Below are 18931 nucleotides of genomic sequence, written 5' to 3'. Positions count from 1 at the left end.
TAAAAAATAAAAACAAAAACTAAAACAATCCCCTGTTCCCTTCCCTCTCCCCCTGCTCACCATCCCACTTCCTCCTGCTTACTGGCCCTGGCATTCCCTACACTGGGGCATAGAACCTTCACAGGGCCAAGACCCAAGGAGCTGAAGGCTTTGCAGCCCCTTAGGACAAACAACAATATGAACTAACTAATACCCTCAGAGCTCCCAGGGACTAAAACACCAACCAAAGAGTACACATGGTGGGACTCATAGCTCCAGCATCATATCTATAGCAGTGGATGGCCTAGTCAGTCATCAATGGGTGGCCACTCTTCTTTATCACACTGGAAAAAGCAAGAGAACACCAGTGCCACTTTCAGGTATGTAGAGGAGTGGCGATGAGAATGAAGTGAGTTAAAAGCCCAGAGAACCTAGGGCCCTTTCCCTTTCCACGCACTGATGGTGCCACTTTCCATATGCATGTGCAGCTCTTCTGGTAAACTGAAGACAGCTATGGAGGCCACAGTGGCGAGGCGCTCTGGATTGCACAAGTGAATGAAGCTTCTGGTAGGAAATTTGATGTGCCTACTGAGCCTGTAGAGAGTAGATAGGATTACCCATTTCCAGCTGTATTTTTAGCTGAATGCATCGCACAGAGGCTCCAGATAGACAGACCACTGGCTTTGACTGACAGCAGCTCAGCAGGCTAGCTGGGGCTGCACCCCTGCGCAGCCAGAAAGCTCGTTCTAGTAGTCTGTGCTGCTTATGTTCATATCTAGATACTAGTTATCTAGTGACACCTACGTATATAAACACATTTATATCTAGATTCTACTGAATGAACCAATTTGTTCATCTTTGCAAAAGTCACGAGACAAAGGTGTTCTTATGCTACTCCCTAAACCCTCTGTATATTTTTTCCTACTTAATTAAAATTCCTACTTAAAAAATGTACTGTCTATATCAATTGAATCATGCTTGTGTGTTATTTGGTTTCCTCTTAGAGCAAAAAAGAGCAAGTCCTGGAGCCTGGTGGTACAGACTCCTAATGCTAACGATTCAGGTAGTCAAAGCAGAAGGATGACATGTTCAAGGTCAGCCTGGGCAACGTAAGTAGTCCCTGTTTCAATAATACATAGACTGAGTTGAAGCTCAGTGGTAGGATGCTTTCCTAGCATATGTGAGATAATAGGCCCAATAGCTAATGCCACAAATAAATAAAAAACAAAGGAAAGAGAGTAGAAGGAGAAAGAGAGGGGAAAGGGTGGGGGAGGGGAAGGGAGAGAGAGAGAAAGAGAGAGAGAGAGAGAATGTTAAGTAATAGTACATTGAATTTATTGTGATAATTTTGTTTCTGTCATTGCTGTTTATTGTGTAAGTACATATGGCATTATGCACACATCTACTAATAAGGTAGATGAATAGGAATGAAAAGCACAAGAAGTAGAGGCATAAGTAGAACTGTTCCTTTTAGTCACACAATAGCCATGTTTAGGTGGTACAAATTGTTACGTATTCCAAAACTTTTAGGAACAGAAAGTATCTAAGCAATAATAATAATAATAATAATAATAATAATAATAATAATAATAATAATAATTTCAGTAAAAACCAAGAAAGAAATAGAAAGAGTCAACCAGGAGCAGTTGAGTATGCAATGCCAATGGCACCTTAGTCTCTGAGGTGAAGCTATCTAAATATCATAAACTGGGAAAACAAAGACATCGATCCTCGTGGTACTAGAGGCAGGAAGCCTGGCACTTGACTGCTAGCATACTCAGCTTCTGTTGGGAGCCTTCCTCTTGTTCTTCAGTTGGCTATCTTCTCATTTTACTTTTCCTTTGTCCAAAAGTAAGAGCTCTGCTCTTTTATCTCCCTACAAGGGAACTTACTTTGATCATTAGGTCTCTACCATGTTTACCTACATTGCATTATCTTCCAAAAATTCTTTTTCCTTCAAAGGGTGCCTCAAAGGACTCTGACATAAACTGTTCTGAATTGATATGTGTCTTTCTTGCTATGATAAAGGGGCTCTGATTTTTCTACAACCAATCTGAGGTGGTTTAAATAAGATTGGCCTCATACGCTCATGTATTTGCATGCTTACTTAGTCCCTAGTTGATGAAGGATTAGAAGGTATGGCCTTGTTGGTGGAGATGTGGGACTGGGAATGGGCTTTGAAGGTCATTGTATCTCTTGCTCTCTACCTGTCCTGCGGATGAAGATGTAAACCACTCAGCTTCCACTCCAGCAGCATGCCAACATGTCTGCCACCATGCTCCCTCTATAATGATAATGGACTAATTCTTTGAAACTATAAGCAAGCCTGATTAAATGCTTTCCTCTGTAGGAGTTCCCTTGGTCATGGTGTCTATTCACAAAAATAGAACAGTGAATAAGACAGCCTCTGGATTACTTACGGTATCTCTTTCTATGATAAAACTCTATAAACCAAAGCAACATGGGGAAGAAAGGGTTGATTTCACCTTATAATTTCGTAGCACAGTCTAGGGAAGGAAGGAAAGCAGGGCGAAAACCTGAAGTCAGGCTGAAGCAGAAGCCATAGAGGAAGGCGGCTTCCTGTCTTGCTTGTTCTGCTTTTTAAAGAATCGGACCTGTTCAGCAGTGGCATCACCGGCGGTGGGTTAGACCCTTCAGTCATCAGCCAAGGAGATTGTTAGATGAAATGGCCCGCTCCTGGACAAACCATGCCAGGCCAGTGCAGCTCTCACGATGCACAGAGAAACAACCAGCCTATCAACCTTAGACTAAAGTTTTTAAAACAAGAAGCCAAAATAAATCTTTGAACTTTATTATCTCAGGTATTTTGTTACAGTGATGGAAAGATAACTAATAAACAAGGATTGCTGAGCATCATGCTCTGCCTACCTAATGGAGAACAACAAACGGCAGTGGATACATAGGCATGCTCACTTATGAAGTAGTCCTAACTAGAGATGAGTTGCGGATACATACATATGATATACAATGATAGAGATAGAACGTGTTGTGGTCTTTTGTTAAGTACTTTTTTCTGGGTGAATATCATGGGAAAGCATGGAAGACTCATATTTTTCCTTCATTATTAAATTAAATGGCTGCTTTTCTTTAAATAGAAAATTATCTAATTATCTGCTTCTGTAGTGTTACAGTTTCATTTAAACAGAGGACAACAATTTGTAAAGCAACCATTATATAAATAATAAATAACACTGTAAAAACTAAAGTTATAAAGACAAAGCAGTAATAAGGATGAACTAAATAACCATCGTCTGAGTTTAGGAAACAAAATCATTAATGGAGTTATACTGTAAGGATTGCAGACTGTTTGTTGTACAGTTGCTTTTAAGTTTGCATCTAGTGTATAGTAGAAGTATAAAAATGTGTAGAGAAGTTTTTAAACTTTTGGCACTTGAAAAAGCAGTTCTGAGGCTTACAGTTAATGCTACAAAACCTAATGTAGAAATAAGGTCTTCCCCTTTTAGGGAGAAGAGAATCTACCAACAAATAGTATCGTCTGAGTAATTTTGTCCATGATAAAGAAGATAAAGGGATGATCGGCCACAAACTGTGGGCCACCATGGCCAGTTCTCCCTGTCATAACTGCCCCAGTCCCACCAGCTGCCACAGTGCCCTCCTCAGTCACATCCACACTGGCTTGATGGAACACCTCAGAAAGAAAAAGGTCATTCCCCTCAGACATTCCTGAGAAGTTGGCCTTGCTCTTGCTGAAGGCATCTTCCATGCCCATGCTTTGAAGAATGGGCTTGAGTTCATAACTTTGTGCCATTTTGAACTTGGGAATGTAGACCACCACGTCGTCTTCAGCCAGGGTGTCTTTGCTGATCCACTTGTTGAAGTTAGCAAAGTTGATTTCACTTTCTAGCTGCAAAGCATAAAGAACAAACAAAAACTGAGTTTCGGAGAGAGAAACAGCTCAAAGTCTAATGTTAAAAAATCAATTGCTGAGTGACTAGAGAAACAGCTCAGTGGTTAAAAGCATTGGTTACTTTTCCAGGAGCCAGGGTTGATTCCAGGCACCCACATAGCAGCTCACAATCATAATTAGCTTCAATCCCAGGGGATTCAATACACTCCTATAACCTCCTGAACGTTGCACACATGGAGTATACAGGCATTCATCCAGGCAATATAGCCATAAACACTAAATAATAACAAATAATATTTAAAAAAATTACAAAGCTGAGTGTAGTGGTGTATGCCTTTAAATCTTGTACACAGGAGGAAGAAGTAGGTAAATCTCTGTGAATCTGTGAATTCAAGGCCACCCTGGACTATTCCAGGCCAGCAATGGGTACATGCTGTATCTCTGCCTCAATATATATGATATATATGTATATCATATATTGACTATATATATAGTCAATTGTTCCTCAGAGGTGGGGTTTCATGAGCCCCTCTACTACTGGTTGGTTTTGTGTGTTTGGGGGGGTGGTGTTTGATCTTTTGTAGGCCTTGGGTTTGAACTCACACATTCTGTCAATTCATGTATTCAGTGGCCCTGTCATTTCCAAAAAACACTCATGGCTATTATGGAAGGGAGAGTTGGATTTCCTCATGAATGCAACTCCTAATAAGCTACCCCTGCTCCAGTGGATAGTCATATATTCATGTACATTCAGTCAACACTCAGTGGAGAATAAAAAAATGAGTATGTGAAGCTTATCAGAAAAGTGGTGAGAGGGTATGAAAGCAATTGCAGTGGTAGGAGGAAGGAGTGGATCTTATCAAGGCACATCATATACATGTATGAAATTCTCAAACAGTTAATAAATTGTAAAAAGATTTCAAAAGAAAGTGAGTCCTCAACCCTATATAGAGAACTACAGGCAGCTAATAATGCTGAGTTAGAAAAACGTTCTTCCTCAGGGAAGAACTCGCTGATTTTGGAACAAAGGGTCCTCCCCAAACATAGGTACCTGAAACATTATGCAGAATGAGCAAGCTGTATTTAAGACTACCTGTGTTGATATCTATCTATGTAGATAGAGAGATAAATAGAATATAGATGATATAGATGTAAATATAGATATAGAATGCATGAAACAACGTTTAATGAAAAAAGAGGCTATGGGTTTGAAAGACAACAAATAAGGGTGTAAGGAAGGGTTGAAGAGAAGAAAAAAGAAAGAAAATCTGCAGTTGTAATCTCAAAACATAAAAAATAATAATTAAACAAAGTAATTTTCAGATTTTGAAATTTTGTGATATGGCACATGTACTAGCAACTGACTCATTGATTTCTGTAACAAATTACACACCATTTCCAAGTCATAGATGCTCATTTTGAGCAAAGGAAAATTTGATGGCAGATTTGAAATTGTAATGCATTACCAACTCCAAGCCAGTGGACTCATCTTCAATCTCATCAGGAAGCAACAGCAACATACTGATGTTTCCAATATATGGAAGTTCTAGGATCTGAGTCTTCAGGTCCTTTATGTATCCAATGTTCAGCTTTTCACGGAGGAACATCATCTGAACAGGTATGCTTTCTTGCTAATATTGTTATAGAGTAAAATATGAAAGTCAATTCTCAGATGTTTAAGATATTTACACCAAGACTAAAACACTAAATGATTTCTGCTTCAATGCTAATAAGGAAATGTGTTTTCTTCAGTCAACAAAGCAAATTATTTGTATATTGTTGATTTCTCAACTATTTGAACTTAATGGATTTTTTAACTTTATAAACAATGATTTATAAGATAATAGTAATAGTAATAATAATAATTAATAATACCTAAAATGAGCCAGAACTTAGATAAATCTTATTGAATATTTAAAACAGCCTTTTGAACTAGGTATTATTCTAGATTTAAAGATAAAAAACATAACACATGGATGATGTTCATGATATAAATGTAGAACTAACATCTAAGTCCAGGCTTAGAAACCATGGTCTTCATTTCTATCCACATCGGCTCTTAGGAATACTCAGTAGCATGAAAGAGTCAATGCCCAACATTCATAAGCTATAACTAGCAAGTTGTAAGAAAAATCAGTGAACAGTCTCTAAGGTTTTCTATATCCTTTGTAAATGCTTAAATACATGTTAGGAAAATGCATCTTGTCTCATACCGAGTTCACACGGAAAGGATAAAGCCCATTAAGTTTCTTCTGAAATGGAGTTTTCCACTTTCCTTTGAAGTAGATTGCATTCACCAGCACCATCTTGGTGTCTTCATCTACAGAACCTTCAGGTAGCAGGTTTGGGATTTCACCTCCAGAAAACACAACACATGTTTACATTTTATAATAAAAAGTATAAACATTGCATTTAAAGTCTAACTTTTCTAGTATCTGGAAAGATTTTCACTTCCTTTTCATATTATTTTCTAAAGTTTTTCTTAGTAGTCTTAGGTTTATTCAACCCAGAAGGAGGTGAAGGAAAAATAATTGGACAAATTTTAAGAGAATGAGGGTGAATTCAAGAATGGTTTAAAAGAGAAATCAAATTTTCTATGTAGAAAAAAAAAAGAAGAAGAAAAAATTCCAAAGCTTTACCTTTGGTTTGAGTCTTGACCCAAGAATTAATCTTTTTTCTAGCTTCTTCGGCACACTCAATGAAATCTACTGCTTCTGGTTCTGTTGAGTAATATTTCTTACAGAGTTGTATGTATTCCTTTAAAGCAAGAAAACACCAAACATTATATACAGCATAATGTGGATAAGGGTTGGAGTGACAAATTACAAGCTCCAACAAAACTAGGGAGACATAGAGAAAATGGGAGTTGAGATGGCAGGGGCGGGTATAGAACCAGGGGACAGTGTTTGCAGCTGGCACTCTAGCCCCTGCTTCAGCTGCCCTTTGCATTGAAGACTAAGAACAGAGGGATAGCGTGGGGAATAGAGGAGAATAGCAGCCACATCATTTGCTGCTTTTTGTATGAGACATCCTCAGCAGGGGTAGAAAAGACAGTATGCTCATCCCTTAAAAACCCACTCAGAATTCTGACTCTGATCCCAGGAATTATGGAGCAGTGCTATGAAACTGAGCTCCCTGCTGGCTTTGGAACAAGTCCTTCTAGTGACAAGCTTCACTTACTTCTTTGAATCTTGCAGACTTCTCTCCAAACAGCTTGTTTGCACTTTCTAATAAATAATCTCCGGAGTGTGGTGTGTTGATTGCTGAGCTGAGAGAGGAGAAGGCTGAATGGATTTTATCTCTTTCTTGTGCCTTAATAAAAGGAAGAATGTTTCATTTATAACACAGTATTATTAACAAAAGTATCCTAAAGGAATAACATTTTCTCAACACAACAATAAAACATTGTACTCATGCATGTTTTTCCTGTCCACCAGAGTTAAGATTTTTATAAGAATGCTGTTCAAAAAACCCTTCAGTGATGGCTCCCATCCTTGATCCCAGCAGAGAGGCAGAGACACAAAAACTGAGTTCAAGGCCCATCATACCCACACAATGAGTTCAAGGTCTATCATACCCACACGATGAGTTCAAGGCCCATCATACCCACACAATGAGTTCAAGGCCCATCATACCCACACGATGAGTTCAAGGCCCATCATACCCACACAATGAGTTCAAGGCCCATCATACCCACACAATGACTTCAAGGCCCATCATACCCACACAATGAGTTCAAGGCAAGCTTATTTGAATACCTCATCAAAAACAAAGACAATTAACAAAAAACAAAGCAAAACAAAAACACAACAGCTAAAACAAACAAATAACAAAGCAAAACAAAACAAAAATCCAACAAGGAAAACAAACAAACAAACATAAAAACCTACTACTACCACCAACAAAACAGAAACAGAAATATGTATATAGATGTGATGAGTTAAGGCTCCAAAGGTACATTTTAATTCATTTAGAATTCTACTATGTCTATAGGTTAGGTTCCATTAGAAATAAGGAATTCCACTGCCCAAAAAAAAAAAAAAAAAAAAAAAATGCAGATTTCTTTGAAGTTTGTAAACCACAGTGTTTCTAAAGAATGTTTAGTATATTATAAAACAGACACACTCAGAGGATCTAAAGTATAGTATTTCAGTTATAGTTAGGGAGACTGTACTATTTTTGAGGTTTGTGATAAAGATATGTTTAAATGGTGCTATACACACATGCACAAACGTACTAGTGATTGCATGTGTGGTTGATGTTTTACTTTGTGATGATTATTCTACTATGTATACTGAAATATTATATATATATACATACAAACACATGTACATATATCCTCAAGTTCCCAACATATGTATAATTTTATGTCCCACTTATGAATTTCTCAATGAAACTCTAGTGAAATGTTACCAAAATGTATATAGCCTTAATAGGTTCCAATTTTACAAGATAGCCTTTACAGTAGAATAACCAGCACTTTAGAAATTCACAAAATAAATGAAAAATCAAATGCTCAACTTTGAGTCTATAAATGGTGTGATGAACTGGCTCACTCACAACATCAACTGAGCTTGAATTCAAGGCTGAGGTCTACAATGTTTCAGAGGACTTCATGGAGGCTTTCTCTACTTAATATATCCCACAGAATACCAAGTGATAGGTGGATGGAGCATCAGGATATCCAGGAAAGAAAACTCAGGCGACATGTCCTTATCATCTAATCATGGGCATGGTTGTGTAACTTAGTTACCAAAAGTTCATTCTTAGACAGTTTCTCTAATGTAACTAGGCTGTTGATTTTTAAGGACATAGGAGATGAAAAAAGGTATTACTTCATATAATAGATAATAAATGTATAAATAGATATACTATCTGTAATAAATTAGAAAGATGGATGGATAGATAATAAGTTGGTAATAGGTAGATAGATAGATAGATAGATAGATAGATAGATAGATAGATAGATAGATAGATAGATAGATAGACAGACAGACAGAAATAACAGGTAGGTAAATACAGGCAGATAAATAGATGATAATTAATATGATAGTCATTAGGCAGATGAAAATAGATATAGAGTACATAGATGCACGTAAAAGACAGATGATAGGTAGCTAGATAGATGACAGATTGTTCATAGATAGGTGGGTGGGTGGATGGATGGATGGATAGATAGATTAAAAGATAAGTAGAGAGTGTTGTCATTGGACTCTCTTGTAGTCACTAAGGATATGCTTCATTATTTCTTACTATCCTCTTTTCCTTGGGAAATCCCATCCATAGTTATGGGCATAAAAACCCAAATAATCCTGTAACATACATTTTTAGAATACATGATATATATGTATATGTAGTTTATACATGCACATACATATACATGTAGTTTTGTATATATATGACAGTTGTATATATATGGCATACATATGGCAGAATACTGTGATAGAATTGAATATAGCCATGATAGAAAAGTTCTCAAGTCTTCTGAATTCTGTCCTAGCTCTGTGCCTCATTATTGGATGTCCTAAGGATATTTATCCCAGCACCAAGTCTGAGTGTTGTATCTATGGAGAACTGTGCTACAGTTCTTCTCAGTTCAACACTACGACTTTGAGACAACAGATAGAATACAAAAGAATTATGAAGACCCAAGACAGGTACCTGTAAAATAGCACTAGGATATTTGTCCCTCTGTATCTGCTGTGCAAACTCACAGCCCCTGAAGTTCTCTGGGTTCCTTGTGGTGATACCATAGCTGCCAATTTTGTTAAACTGCAGCACCTGCAATCAGAATTAGGAGGAATGATTACAGAGTCATAGAAAATTACTTCACTTCAAGCTAATAGTTTGGGCACTTCTAGATTAGCATTTCTCAGCCTGTGGGTTGTGAACCCTTGGGGTTGAAAATTCTCTCACAAGGATCACCTAAGACCATCAGAAAACACAGATTTTTTTCATTACAGTTCATAACTAACAAAATTACAGTTATCAAGTGGTGAAAAAAATTTTAGTTGAGGTCACTGCAACATAAGGAACTATATTAAAGAATTGTAAGAAATTTGATAAACACTGATCTAGATACTACTATGTCTGGTACTCTGCCTTTGTATGTAGAAAAGTAACAGGCATTCTTTCTGTATCATAAAAATTCATGAAGTACTTATTCTAGTTTCTATAGGGGACATTGCAGCAACAAATTTTATTATGAGATAATTTATGCCTACCCTGAATTATCCAAATTTTATGGAATTCACAAATTGTGTTGAAAAACACCAATATTCAATATTGTATTTTTAGTTTTTAGCTTTTAATTTTTAAATAAAACAATAGAACTAGTTCATCTACTTTTCTCTGAAGTGGTTTCTCCTACTAAATACATTTTAAGTTGAAGAAAGTTAGAAACCATAGTGAGCTTTAACATGAATATGGGCCATATCACATTAGCAAGGATCGCCCAAGATAAGTTATTCACATATAATATATGCACACATAGACAGAAATTAATATCTGTCAGGAGCAGTTTGCAGGTATCTGATACACTGAACTCTTTCACTGTACGTAGATAGTTTCACACAGCCCTGTGATGATGGTGGGTATAGACTGGCCTCTGCAAAGGTAGATCAAGTACCTTCTCCACAAAACTGTCACCAACTCAACTTATTCTTCCATACGTATATTCATGGGGTCTCCTACCTCTAACCCTGAAATACTTCTTCATCAGGCCCATAGTGAAGAAGAAACCAACTTGTAAATTAGGCTGGCAATTAGAGCTTTGTAGTGAAATAGACAAACATATTGAGCCTTCTAGACAAGAAGGAAAGATTTTGTTGTTTTGTTTTTTTTCCCCTCCCTGACTCATATGCCATTACTTTTCACTCTGTCCCTCCCTTCTTCCTTCCTTCCCTCCCTCCTTCCCTCCTTCCCTCCCTCCCTCTTTCCCTCCCTCCTTCTCTCTCTCAAAGAAGGGTTATTTCCTGGTTTTCTGGTTTTCCTACTTTCAAAAACAATTGACGCTTAAATCGGGGTTTTCCTGGAGAGCAAGAGAGCTTTTCTGAACACCAGAAGAGACATTGTCTCATTGGGGGCAGTGCGTCTTCCAAATCTGAATGTGAGGTGACTCTGGCCCATGCAGGGGTTCAAAAAGATAGCCTGGCTGAGACAATCATAGACAAACATCTCTTTCCTTCAAACCAATCTCCTGTAGCCCTGTGGTGTCTAGGGGATTTCCCACTCTATTCTGTTTCTTTTTTTCTGGTATAATACTATTACATCTTCTAACTCGCCATTTCCCAAGTTGATGTCATGCTTATCTTATCTGTAATATGAGTATGAAAATCATTACATCCACATCACAGAATGCTGAGTTATATAAGTCCCTGAGCAGTATTCAGAAAGGTCATTTTTAAGAATTTGAATTAATAAGATTTGTCTATTACTACAATTAGTTTCTAAATGTTTTCCCACTTTATAGATGAAAAAATTGAGACTCAGAAAATTTCAGTGCCCTTATACACTTAGCTGAGGGCAATGGTAACATTTATCATATAAATCACATCTGTCACTGACCTACTTAATCTAGATAATTAACCTAGGCGGAAAGTAGGAGATGTGGCTGGCGACACAGCCCATGTTTCTTGACTAAAATTAAAGAAATTCTCTTTGTATTTAGAAGCTAAATAAGTTACCACTTGAATTATAAAATCTCTTCATGCAGCAAAGTTATAAGAAAATTGCATGATCCCACATTCTGAAAGAACTTTCTTGATTTAGGAAATTTGTCTCTGTCTAGAGGGAGCACTAGATAAATATTTCTTCTAGTAGATCAAAATCATTTTTTAGCAGCTCAGATCTTCATGTGAGATTTGTGGTCTAGCTATATTGTTCTTGGTTCTTCACACTTCACAGTTAAAATAACTAATTCTACCTAATGTAAAATCTGGTTTACTAGGTTTCCTTAAGGCAGAGAAAATGAAGAGGAAGAAATGCTGTACAACTCCACTACCATCAGAGTTGAACAATTGAGTTTTGTTATAAGATATGATGTTTAAATGGACACAAGCATAGAGAAGAGTCTATCTACCTTCAGACTTGCAGTGTGATTGATTCATGTTGTCTCTGTGAAACTTTGTTATTGAAAAAAGGCACACTCAAAATGATTCACTATGTTTCTGAGAAGAATGTATTTATGCTCACATACATTCTCATGGGAAAGCAGGAAAGAGCCAGTGGCATTTTGGTGTGACTGAAAGCACAATGCATGCTTGTACTCAAGACATATATTGTGAATATTTGCATACATGTGAATGCAATGAAATTTTAATTACATGAGTCCACTTTCAGGTCTCTGATGTAACAAGTAACAGGATTGTGAGAAATTTAAATACAGTGTGTGAATTTTCAGGTGTGTTGTAGAATGTATTTTAAGTAGTTCTGAGGTCTGGGAAAAAGCACCCTGTGTGAATTGGTCCATTCATTAAAGAAGGAAATGGAAAGCTTGACCTATACATCTCTGACAATGATTTCTCACATGCTATCCACACTGATTTCAAAGACTGGGTGTCTGTAGAGTATCCAAGCCCCACTATGTAAACAGAGTTTCACAGTTGGAAAATGTAGGGAAGTTCGTTAAAGCCATATCTAACTATGCATCTCTCTGCGTGTTCTTTTCCTCTTTGGGACCCTGGCTTGAAATGATCAGGAAACATTTCTTTTTTTAAGAAAGGGGAAGAAACCCTAGCCACAGTGGCAGAGTGTTAAGAGAGAGCCTCAGCTGGAAGTTAGGAAGCCGTGAGCGATCTTGGGAACATATTGCCAGCAATCTCATCTGTACGATGAGATTTGACTTGAAACCAACTGAAGTAAAGTGTGCAATATTTGCTTTGCAAAGTCTGAACATGATATGATTTAAAGAAAGATTTCGTTGGTAGCTATTTTCATCCTTGTACAGATGTTGCTAGCTTTCTTCTGTTTGCAGTGGAATAGTTTCCTGGTTTGGACATTTTATAGGTTTAAACATACAGAGTTCGTGTTGTAATGGCTGGTGATGACAATCATGCCACCACTCCTGTTTCCCTAGACTCCAGGGGAGCTGAACCAAAAGAAGGAGCAAGCCTACCATTCAATTCAGAAAACATGCGGTTCTGATGTGAGGTTTAAAGCAAACTTACTTTGGCCATCTGCTGTTCAGTGTTAGCCTGTGCACCGAGGAAAACTATGGCCAATGCTGATGAGATACTCCATGGAGAGATAAAGATGTTCTGGGTAGAATTTGATTTTTCTATCTGCTTAAAGAGATTGAGGGCAAACACGGTGTTTGCCATGGACAGTTCTTCCATTGTTTCAATCTAGAAAGAAAATGGAAAGAGAAAAGTTCTGTATGATGCCAAAGTCAGCAGAGTAATACACACAGTGCCCTGCCCAAAGCTCTCTTTCTGACTTTCCCCTTGGAACAAAATAAGAGAAGGTGAAAAACAGCTTGCAGTCATGAACCCTGTGTGGCTGGCTGTACCCTGACAGAACATCCCCCATTGCCATATGAATATTTGAATCATTTTGAAACAGGAAACCCTGCACTTTCATTTTCCCCAGACTTCGTAGCCAATCCTGAGATATGATGATCAATATTAGGAGGAATGATACTTTGTGATAGTCATATAATCATAAGAACAGTAATAACAATAACACCCACTGAATTCCTACTGTCTACTTTGAGACCCAGCAGACCATAGACACTAAACTGTACTAGATATTCTACTTCTATAATCATTTGACCTTCACTGAGGAAAAGGACTGGTACTCCTGTACAAAGGAAGAAACTGCTCTTACTCAAAAGCTAGTTGACCATGCCATCAATATCAAAGTGTGGGAGGGGAAATGAAAGCCAGGAAGGTGGCTTCCAGGGTGACTCTCAACTTCTATGCTTCACACATATTCACATGATACATACCCACACAACACACAAATATGTACATATATAAAATATTATACACACATCCAAATGGATGCCACTTGTACACATTCTTGTTGTGCTCAGGGGAGTCCTTCAGTCTTTAAATTCGCTATTTTTTTAAAGTGCATAGACTTGCTTGAGGGTTGGGATACGCACCCAGATTCTACCACCCCCACAATATACTCACCACTCATGGATCAGCCTTGCTTTAAAAAGACTTCCTGTGGACTAGGAAGCTCACTTTAGTACCTTCCTCTCCTGTCACACAAACACATTTGCTCACAGGAATTCAGGGATAATCCAATAGGAGACACTCAATATGTTTAATTTGTAGCTATTTAAAAATAAAAGATAGGCACACCTTTCATGACTTAAGGCCCTTTGTGCAGCTGGATGCTTGGACACACCAAAGGGTGTATGTGTGCAAAGAGATGTTAGTTAAACACCATTTTCCTAGCTGTCTATTTTTCTTTCATCATCATATAAAATAACCTATAATTATTGAAATAAATGAATATACCAAACAATGACAACACTCAGGTCTTTGTAAACTTTCTGGGAGAAAGAGTTTCTAAAATTGGAGGGTAGTAGGGAGTTCCCTGGATGAAGCAAGACTGCATAGCTATCATCTTGACTGTCTTCAGAAGTGCTGTGGAAGAGAGAATTTGCACCAAAAGTTGTCATTTATAACAACATGTTAGTGCATTTTTGTGAAGAAAAATTAAGGTAAACTAAACTGTGTTCCTTAAATACTTTCCATTCCTTTGCCTCTTCATTTATTTATGAGTGTGTGGTGTGGCAGGGGGCATGACCAAGAGTGCACATGTCATAGGTGAGGGCACATGGAGGTCAGAGGACAACACTGTGGAGCCAATGTTCTCCTTCCATGTCTACATGGGTTCTGGGGACAGAGCTCAGGTCACCAGGCTTGTTTGTTGCACCTGTACTTTTGTTTAACTTTTTCGTGACCCTACAGGGTGGACATGACTGACCATGTTACAGACCACATTCAAAAGCTCCTGGAGGTTAAGCACCTTTTTGTTTTACCCCAGATGCCAGATTAAGGCAGGTAGTTCAGACTTAATACATAGGTTTCCTTAAAACATTTCTTTAAAATTATGAATAAATTGTTCTTCTGTTTCTACATGAAAATTCAAATAAGGGATCAGCACCAGGAAAATATTGGCTCCAGGAGAGTACATTGTGATTTCTCCTACTCATAAATCTGTGCAACAATCTGTATAGTCTCTCTTTAGCATGACAAAGGCTTAAGAGTCAAGACAGTCCACAAAAGGGACAGATAATACTAAACTAGGACTTCAGGTAACTTGATAGAGAACAAAACGTTACTAAGTGGAGTGAAATTGTTCCAGATCTATTCACTCCTTTATGAATTCATTTCACTCTGAGAATGTAACTGAACACTCGTTCAGTTACATGGCCTGTGCTCAGATCCCTACTTTCAACAATAGAAAAAAGCATTGAACTAAACAACCTGAATTATTTTGTATTAGAGAGGTGGACCGTGAACTCCGCATGTAGCCAGGGGTGACCTAGAACTTCAGATCCTCCTCTGTCTGCCTCCCAAGTGCTGAGATTACACGTGTGCCACCCAGCCTGATCGACATAGTACTAGGGATTGAATCTGGGCCATCGTGCATGCTAAGAAAGCACTTCACCATCTGAGCAACAACCCGTGTTCTGGAATTCCATTTTTTAATGATGTGCTGCTAATCACATTTATATAAAAATGAGAGTTGGTGTCTTTACTGCAATTACCTAATTGCTTCTGCCACATTTTGTTTAATGGGAATAATCATATATCCCATCTCCTTTGGGATTTCTGCTATAATAATGAAAATGTGAAGAGGTAATTATTGTAAAGCTAATTAATTCCAGCATCTGGGATTTTCCTATAAATTCCTCAAATAATATTTGAAAGCTTCAAACTAGTATACATATCCACATAGGAGTCCCTGACTCTTGGACAAGTCCACATCTTACATGTGAATAGGATGAGGTTACAGCACAACGGTAGCATCATAAGCCACACATCCCCATATGCTTCCAAATATGAGACTATTATTAACATAGGATGAATAAATGGAAATTATCTGCTGGGTGGGGCTCTCTCTTCTTTTTGCTGGTTCCTGCAATACAAGTTTGGCAAATGTACTGGTGAAACTTGGCAGAGGTGATGAATTTGGGAGGTACCACAGGCTCACCACCTGCTACACTCCCTCTCTGCAGTAGACCTGGATGTGAAAGGGGATTTTTCTGCAGCACTTCAAACATATTTTACTGTGTGTAATCACATAACCAAAAAGGGTTTTAAATTGTTTTCAAAACTCAGTAAGAACTAAGATAAGGCACTAGTGACAAGGAGATATACCATCAAAAATAAGACAGATTTCTCAGAAACTGGTAGCAGTATTTTAGTTGAAGTTTTCATAATGGATAATTATCTGCTTGCTACAAGTTAAATTGTTGGTTTGGTTAATCCATCAGCTAACTTACTTGATATTTCTCTTTCACAGAATTGATCCATTATAGAACTAGGTTAAATAAATACATCGTGATACTGGACTGTCCTGACCCAAATTGTTCCTTAATTTTTATAGTCTCAGGCTGTTAATTTTAGGAGAAAATTGAACTTCACCTATTTATAAATATCAATAAATTATAAAAAATTATGTTTATATAAATAAATACAGTGCTTAATTTCAACTGTATAAATATAAACATTTTAATATTTGTAGTTATTTATGTCTATTTTGTATCAAACCAATAGGTAATATAAAACATACATATTATATAACCTGTTCAATAATATTAGCATTGAAAGTCCAATAAATGTACATTTCGATTTCAGTTTGGCTAGTGGTACATAGGCATTCGTTGACTTCTGAGACTCAAAGTTAAGCAGTCATAAGTTTAATTCAAGTCTTAATCCAAAATATCTTTAGTTAAACAAGTGAAAAAGAAACCATGGTTCCATTCCTTCACTTACCTCCACACAGCTCAATAGAGTAAATACGGCTATGAAGAAAGAGAGAGGGACACCCTGGATTCACTAAAGATGGTCAGAGGAATTGCTGAAAGCCTTTATTACCTTGTTATCTTCTGAGCGGCTGACACACAGGAAATGCTCCTTGGAAAGCTGGCACAGTGTGGACAAGGTAATGACTGCTTTTATAAGGCTCTGCCCCTCCCACATAGCTCTTTTTTTTTAACTTTTTAATTTGTATTCTTTGTATGATTCAACATTTTACTCATAAAGACATCATCAGAAAAGAAATGCTTGTTTGTAATGTTCAGTTTAAGAAACAACTAGAGAGTGTGATGTCATTCAAAAATTCAAGAATTTAGCAACTTCCAATTTAAATCTATTAGCTGTGATCTGCAGCACTCACACTCATGTCTCCCTCCTTTCTCACAGCATTCAATGACAGCATGAGCAGCATGAGTTTCATGATACTCAGTTCATCTTTGGACAGCCACTATCTGTGGGAGTCTTTACAATAAAGGATGTGGTCTTTTCTTCCCTTTGGATCTATGGGGAATCAAGAGAACTTCCACACAAAAGAGGAAAGAGAAAACACACACTTGATTTTTCTAATTTAACAATTATTTTAAACTACGATTTTCTCAGGAATAATAACCTGAAATAATTCTGCTGTCAGCTCTAACCTACTGTCTCAAGACAGACCCAAATAACTTTTTGTATGCCCTTGATCACACCGTTGGTCTTACTACTTTAAACAATAACAGCTTACTGCTTACATTGACTTGTAATTAACAGAAACTCATACATGCTAATTTGTAATCTTGAACACTCATTTTGAAAAATGACCAAATTTCTAAAAACACCAAAAATGTTGATTAAAAATAGACAAAAATTATGCATTTATAAATAAATGTGATATGAGTCTAAAGGTTTTCATACTGTCATAATTTATTAGGAAGAATTGGAAGCACATCTGCCATATCACTTCTCACTTCTTAGTTGTACATTTCTATGAAAGCACATACATGAGAACATGGAAACTGTCACACTTCTCCCAGCATGTATGTGGGACTCCATGACATTAACTTGAGAGCTGGGATGAAGACCACAAATGTCATGGAGACTGAGAACAGAGATGGACACAATGTGAGCTCCTCTCTGTCTGTCTCCACAGAGCCAGACTTCACTCTTACCTTGCCTGGCTACTGGTCACAGAAGAGCAGAACACCTTAGTATTAGAGGGGAAATAGTACAATATGCAGGTTGCTCTGTATCTGCCTGGAAGTCAAGAACAAAGTCACTTTTTAACTGATGGAAGATCTCAGGTCCCATAATAAAAATAACTACATACCTACCAGCAAAGATGATCTTTAAACTCTTTAGATTATTACATTAAACTAAGGGGTGTATTCCTTAAAAGCTGCGTTCTAGAGGCCAGCCTAGTCTACAGAGTGAGTTCCAGGACAGCCAGAGCTATACAGAGAAACCCTGTCTCTGAAAAAAAATCTTTAGCTGGGCAGTGGTGGCACACGCCTTTAATCCCAATACTTGGGAGGCAGAGGCAGGCAGATTTCTGAGTTCGAGGCCAGCATGGTCTACAGAGTGAGTTCCAGGACAGCCAGGGCCATACAGAGAAACCTTATCTTGAAAAAACAAAAACAAAAAACAACAACAAAAAAAGCTGTGTTCTGTTCTTTCTCCCTCCAGATACTCAGTTGAGGCTATTGTCTGGTGGATTCTTTCTCTTTTTGGTTTCAGTCTCCTAGACAGCACCAACTGGTGTGTTTATTGGCCAGCTAAATGTTTTATCAACCATTCCCCATGTCCACATTAGCAGCTCTGTTTCCTGAATATGTAAGATGAGCCTATACTTTACCCACACTTTGTCTCACTCATCTTTATTTATTCAATTCAAGTTCCTCATTGTTTCTTCCATTGGTCCAAGTCTCAGACATCTATACCTTAGGACTTGTTGAGGCTCGTTCTGATTTCTATAAGCCTCGGGGAACTTCTTCTAGTTACAACTGCACCACTTAGATTTGAGCCTACAATACAATAATCAGGTTTATTCTAGCTGCTCCCTGAAACTTGAGCTTCTCTCCCTAGG

At 37.6% G+C, this 18931-nt stretch overlaps 1 protein-coding gene across 2 annotated transcripts; it reads right to left on the bottom strand.

Moving 5' to 3' along the window:
- Window positions 1-2768: 2768 nt before the first annotated feature.
- On the bottom strand, window positions 2769-17012 carry Serpinb2 (serpin family B member 2). Of its 2 annotated transcripts, none has more exons than XM_031379894.1 (8): window positions 16930-17012; window positions 13036-13212; window positions 9530-9649; window positions 7049-7180; window positions 6508-6625; window positions 6082-6224; window positions 5335-5499; window positions 2769-3865 (listed from the first exon to the last, which is right to left on the bottom strand). In XM_031379894.1, exons 2-8 carry the CDS (start codon window positions 13201-13203, stop codon window positions 3461-3463), a joined length of 1251 nt encoding a protein of 416 aa, XP_031235754.1. In that variant the 5' UTR covers window positions 13204-13212; window positions 16930-17012; the 3' UTR covers window positions 2769-3460. The 2 variants fall into 2 exon arrangements, with proteins under 2 accessions (XP_031235754.1, XP_031235756.1); XM_031379896.1 differs by having other exon boundaries at window positions 2770-3865; window positions 16828-16942.
- Between the last annotated feature and the right edge of the window lie 1919 nt (window positions 17013-18931).

Source organism: Mastomys coucha, unplaced genomic scaffold (assembly GCF_008632895.1).
Source record: "Mastomys coucha isolate ucsf_1 unplaced genomic scaffold, UCSF_Mcou_1 pScaffold1, whole genome shotgun sequence".
In the NCBI taxonomy this organism is placed as follows: domain Eukaryota; kingdom Metazoa; phylum Chordata; class Mammalia; order Rodentia; family Muridae; genus Mastomys; species Mastomys coucha.
This window is presented reverse-complemented; position numbering and strand designations above follow the sequence as displayed.

Coding starts and splice junctions, on each gene's coding strand:
- Serpinb2 (XM_031379894.1), bottom strand. CDS start 13,203: ATGGAAGAACTGTCCATGGCAAACACCGTGTTTGCCCTCAATCTCTTT. Junction 9,650..13,035: donor CTGAACAGCAGATGGCCAAA/GTAAGTTTGCTT, acceptor TTCTGATTGCAG/GTGCTGCAGTTTAACAAAAT. Junction 5,500..6,081: donor ATCCTTTCCGTGTGAACTCG/GTATGAGACAAG, acceptor TAACAATATTAG/CAAGAAAGCATACCTGTTCA.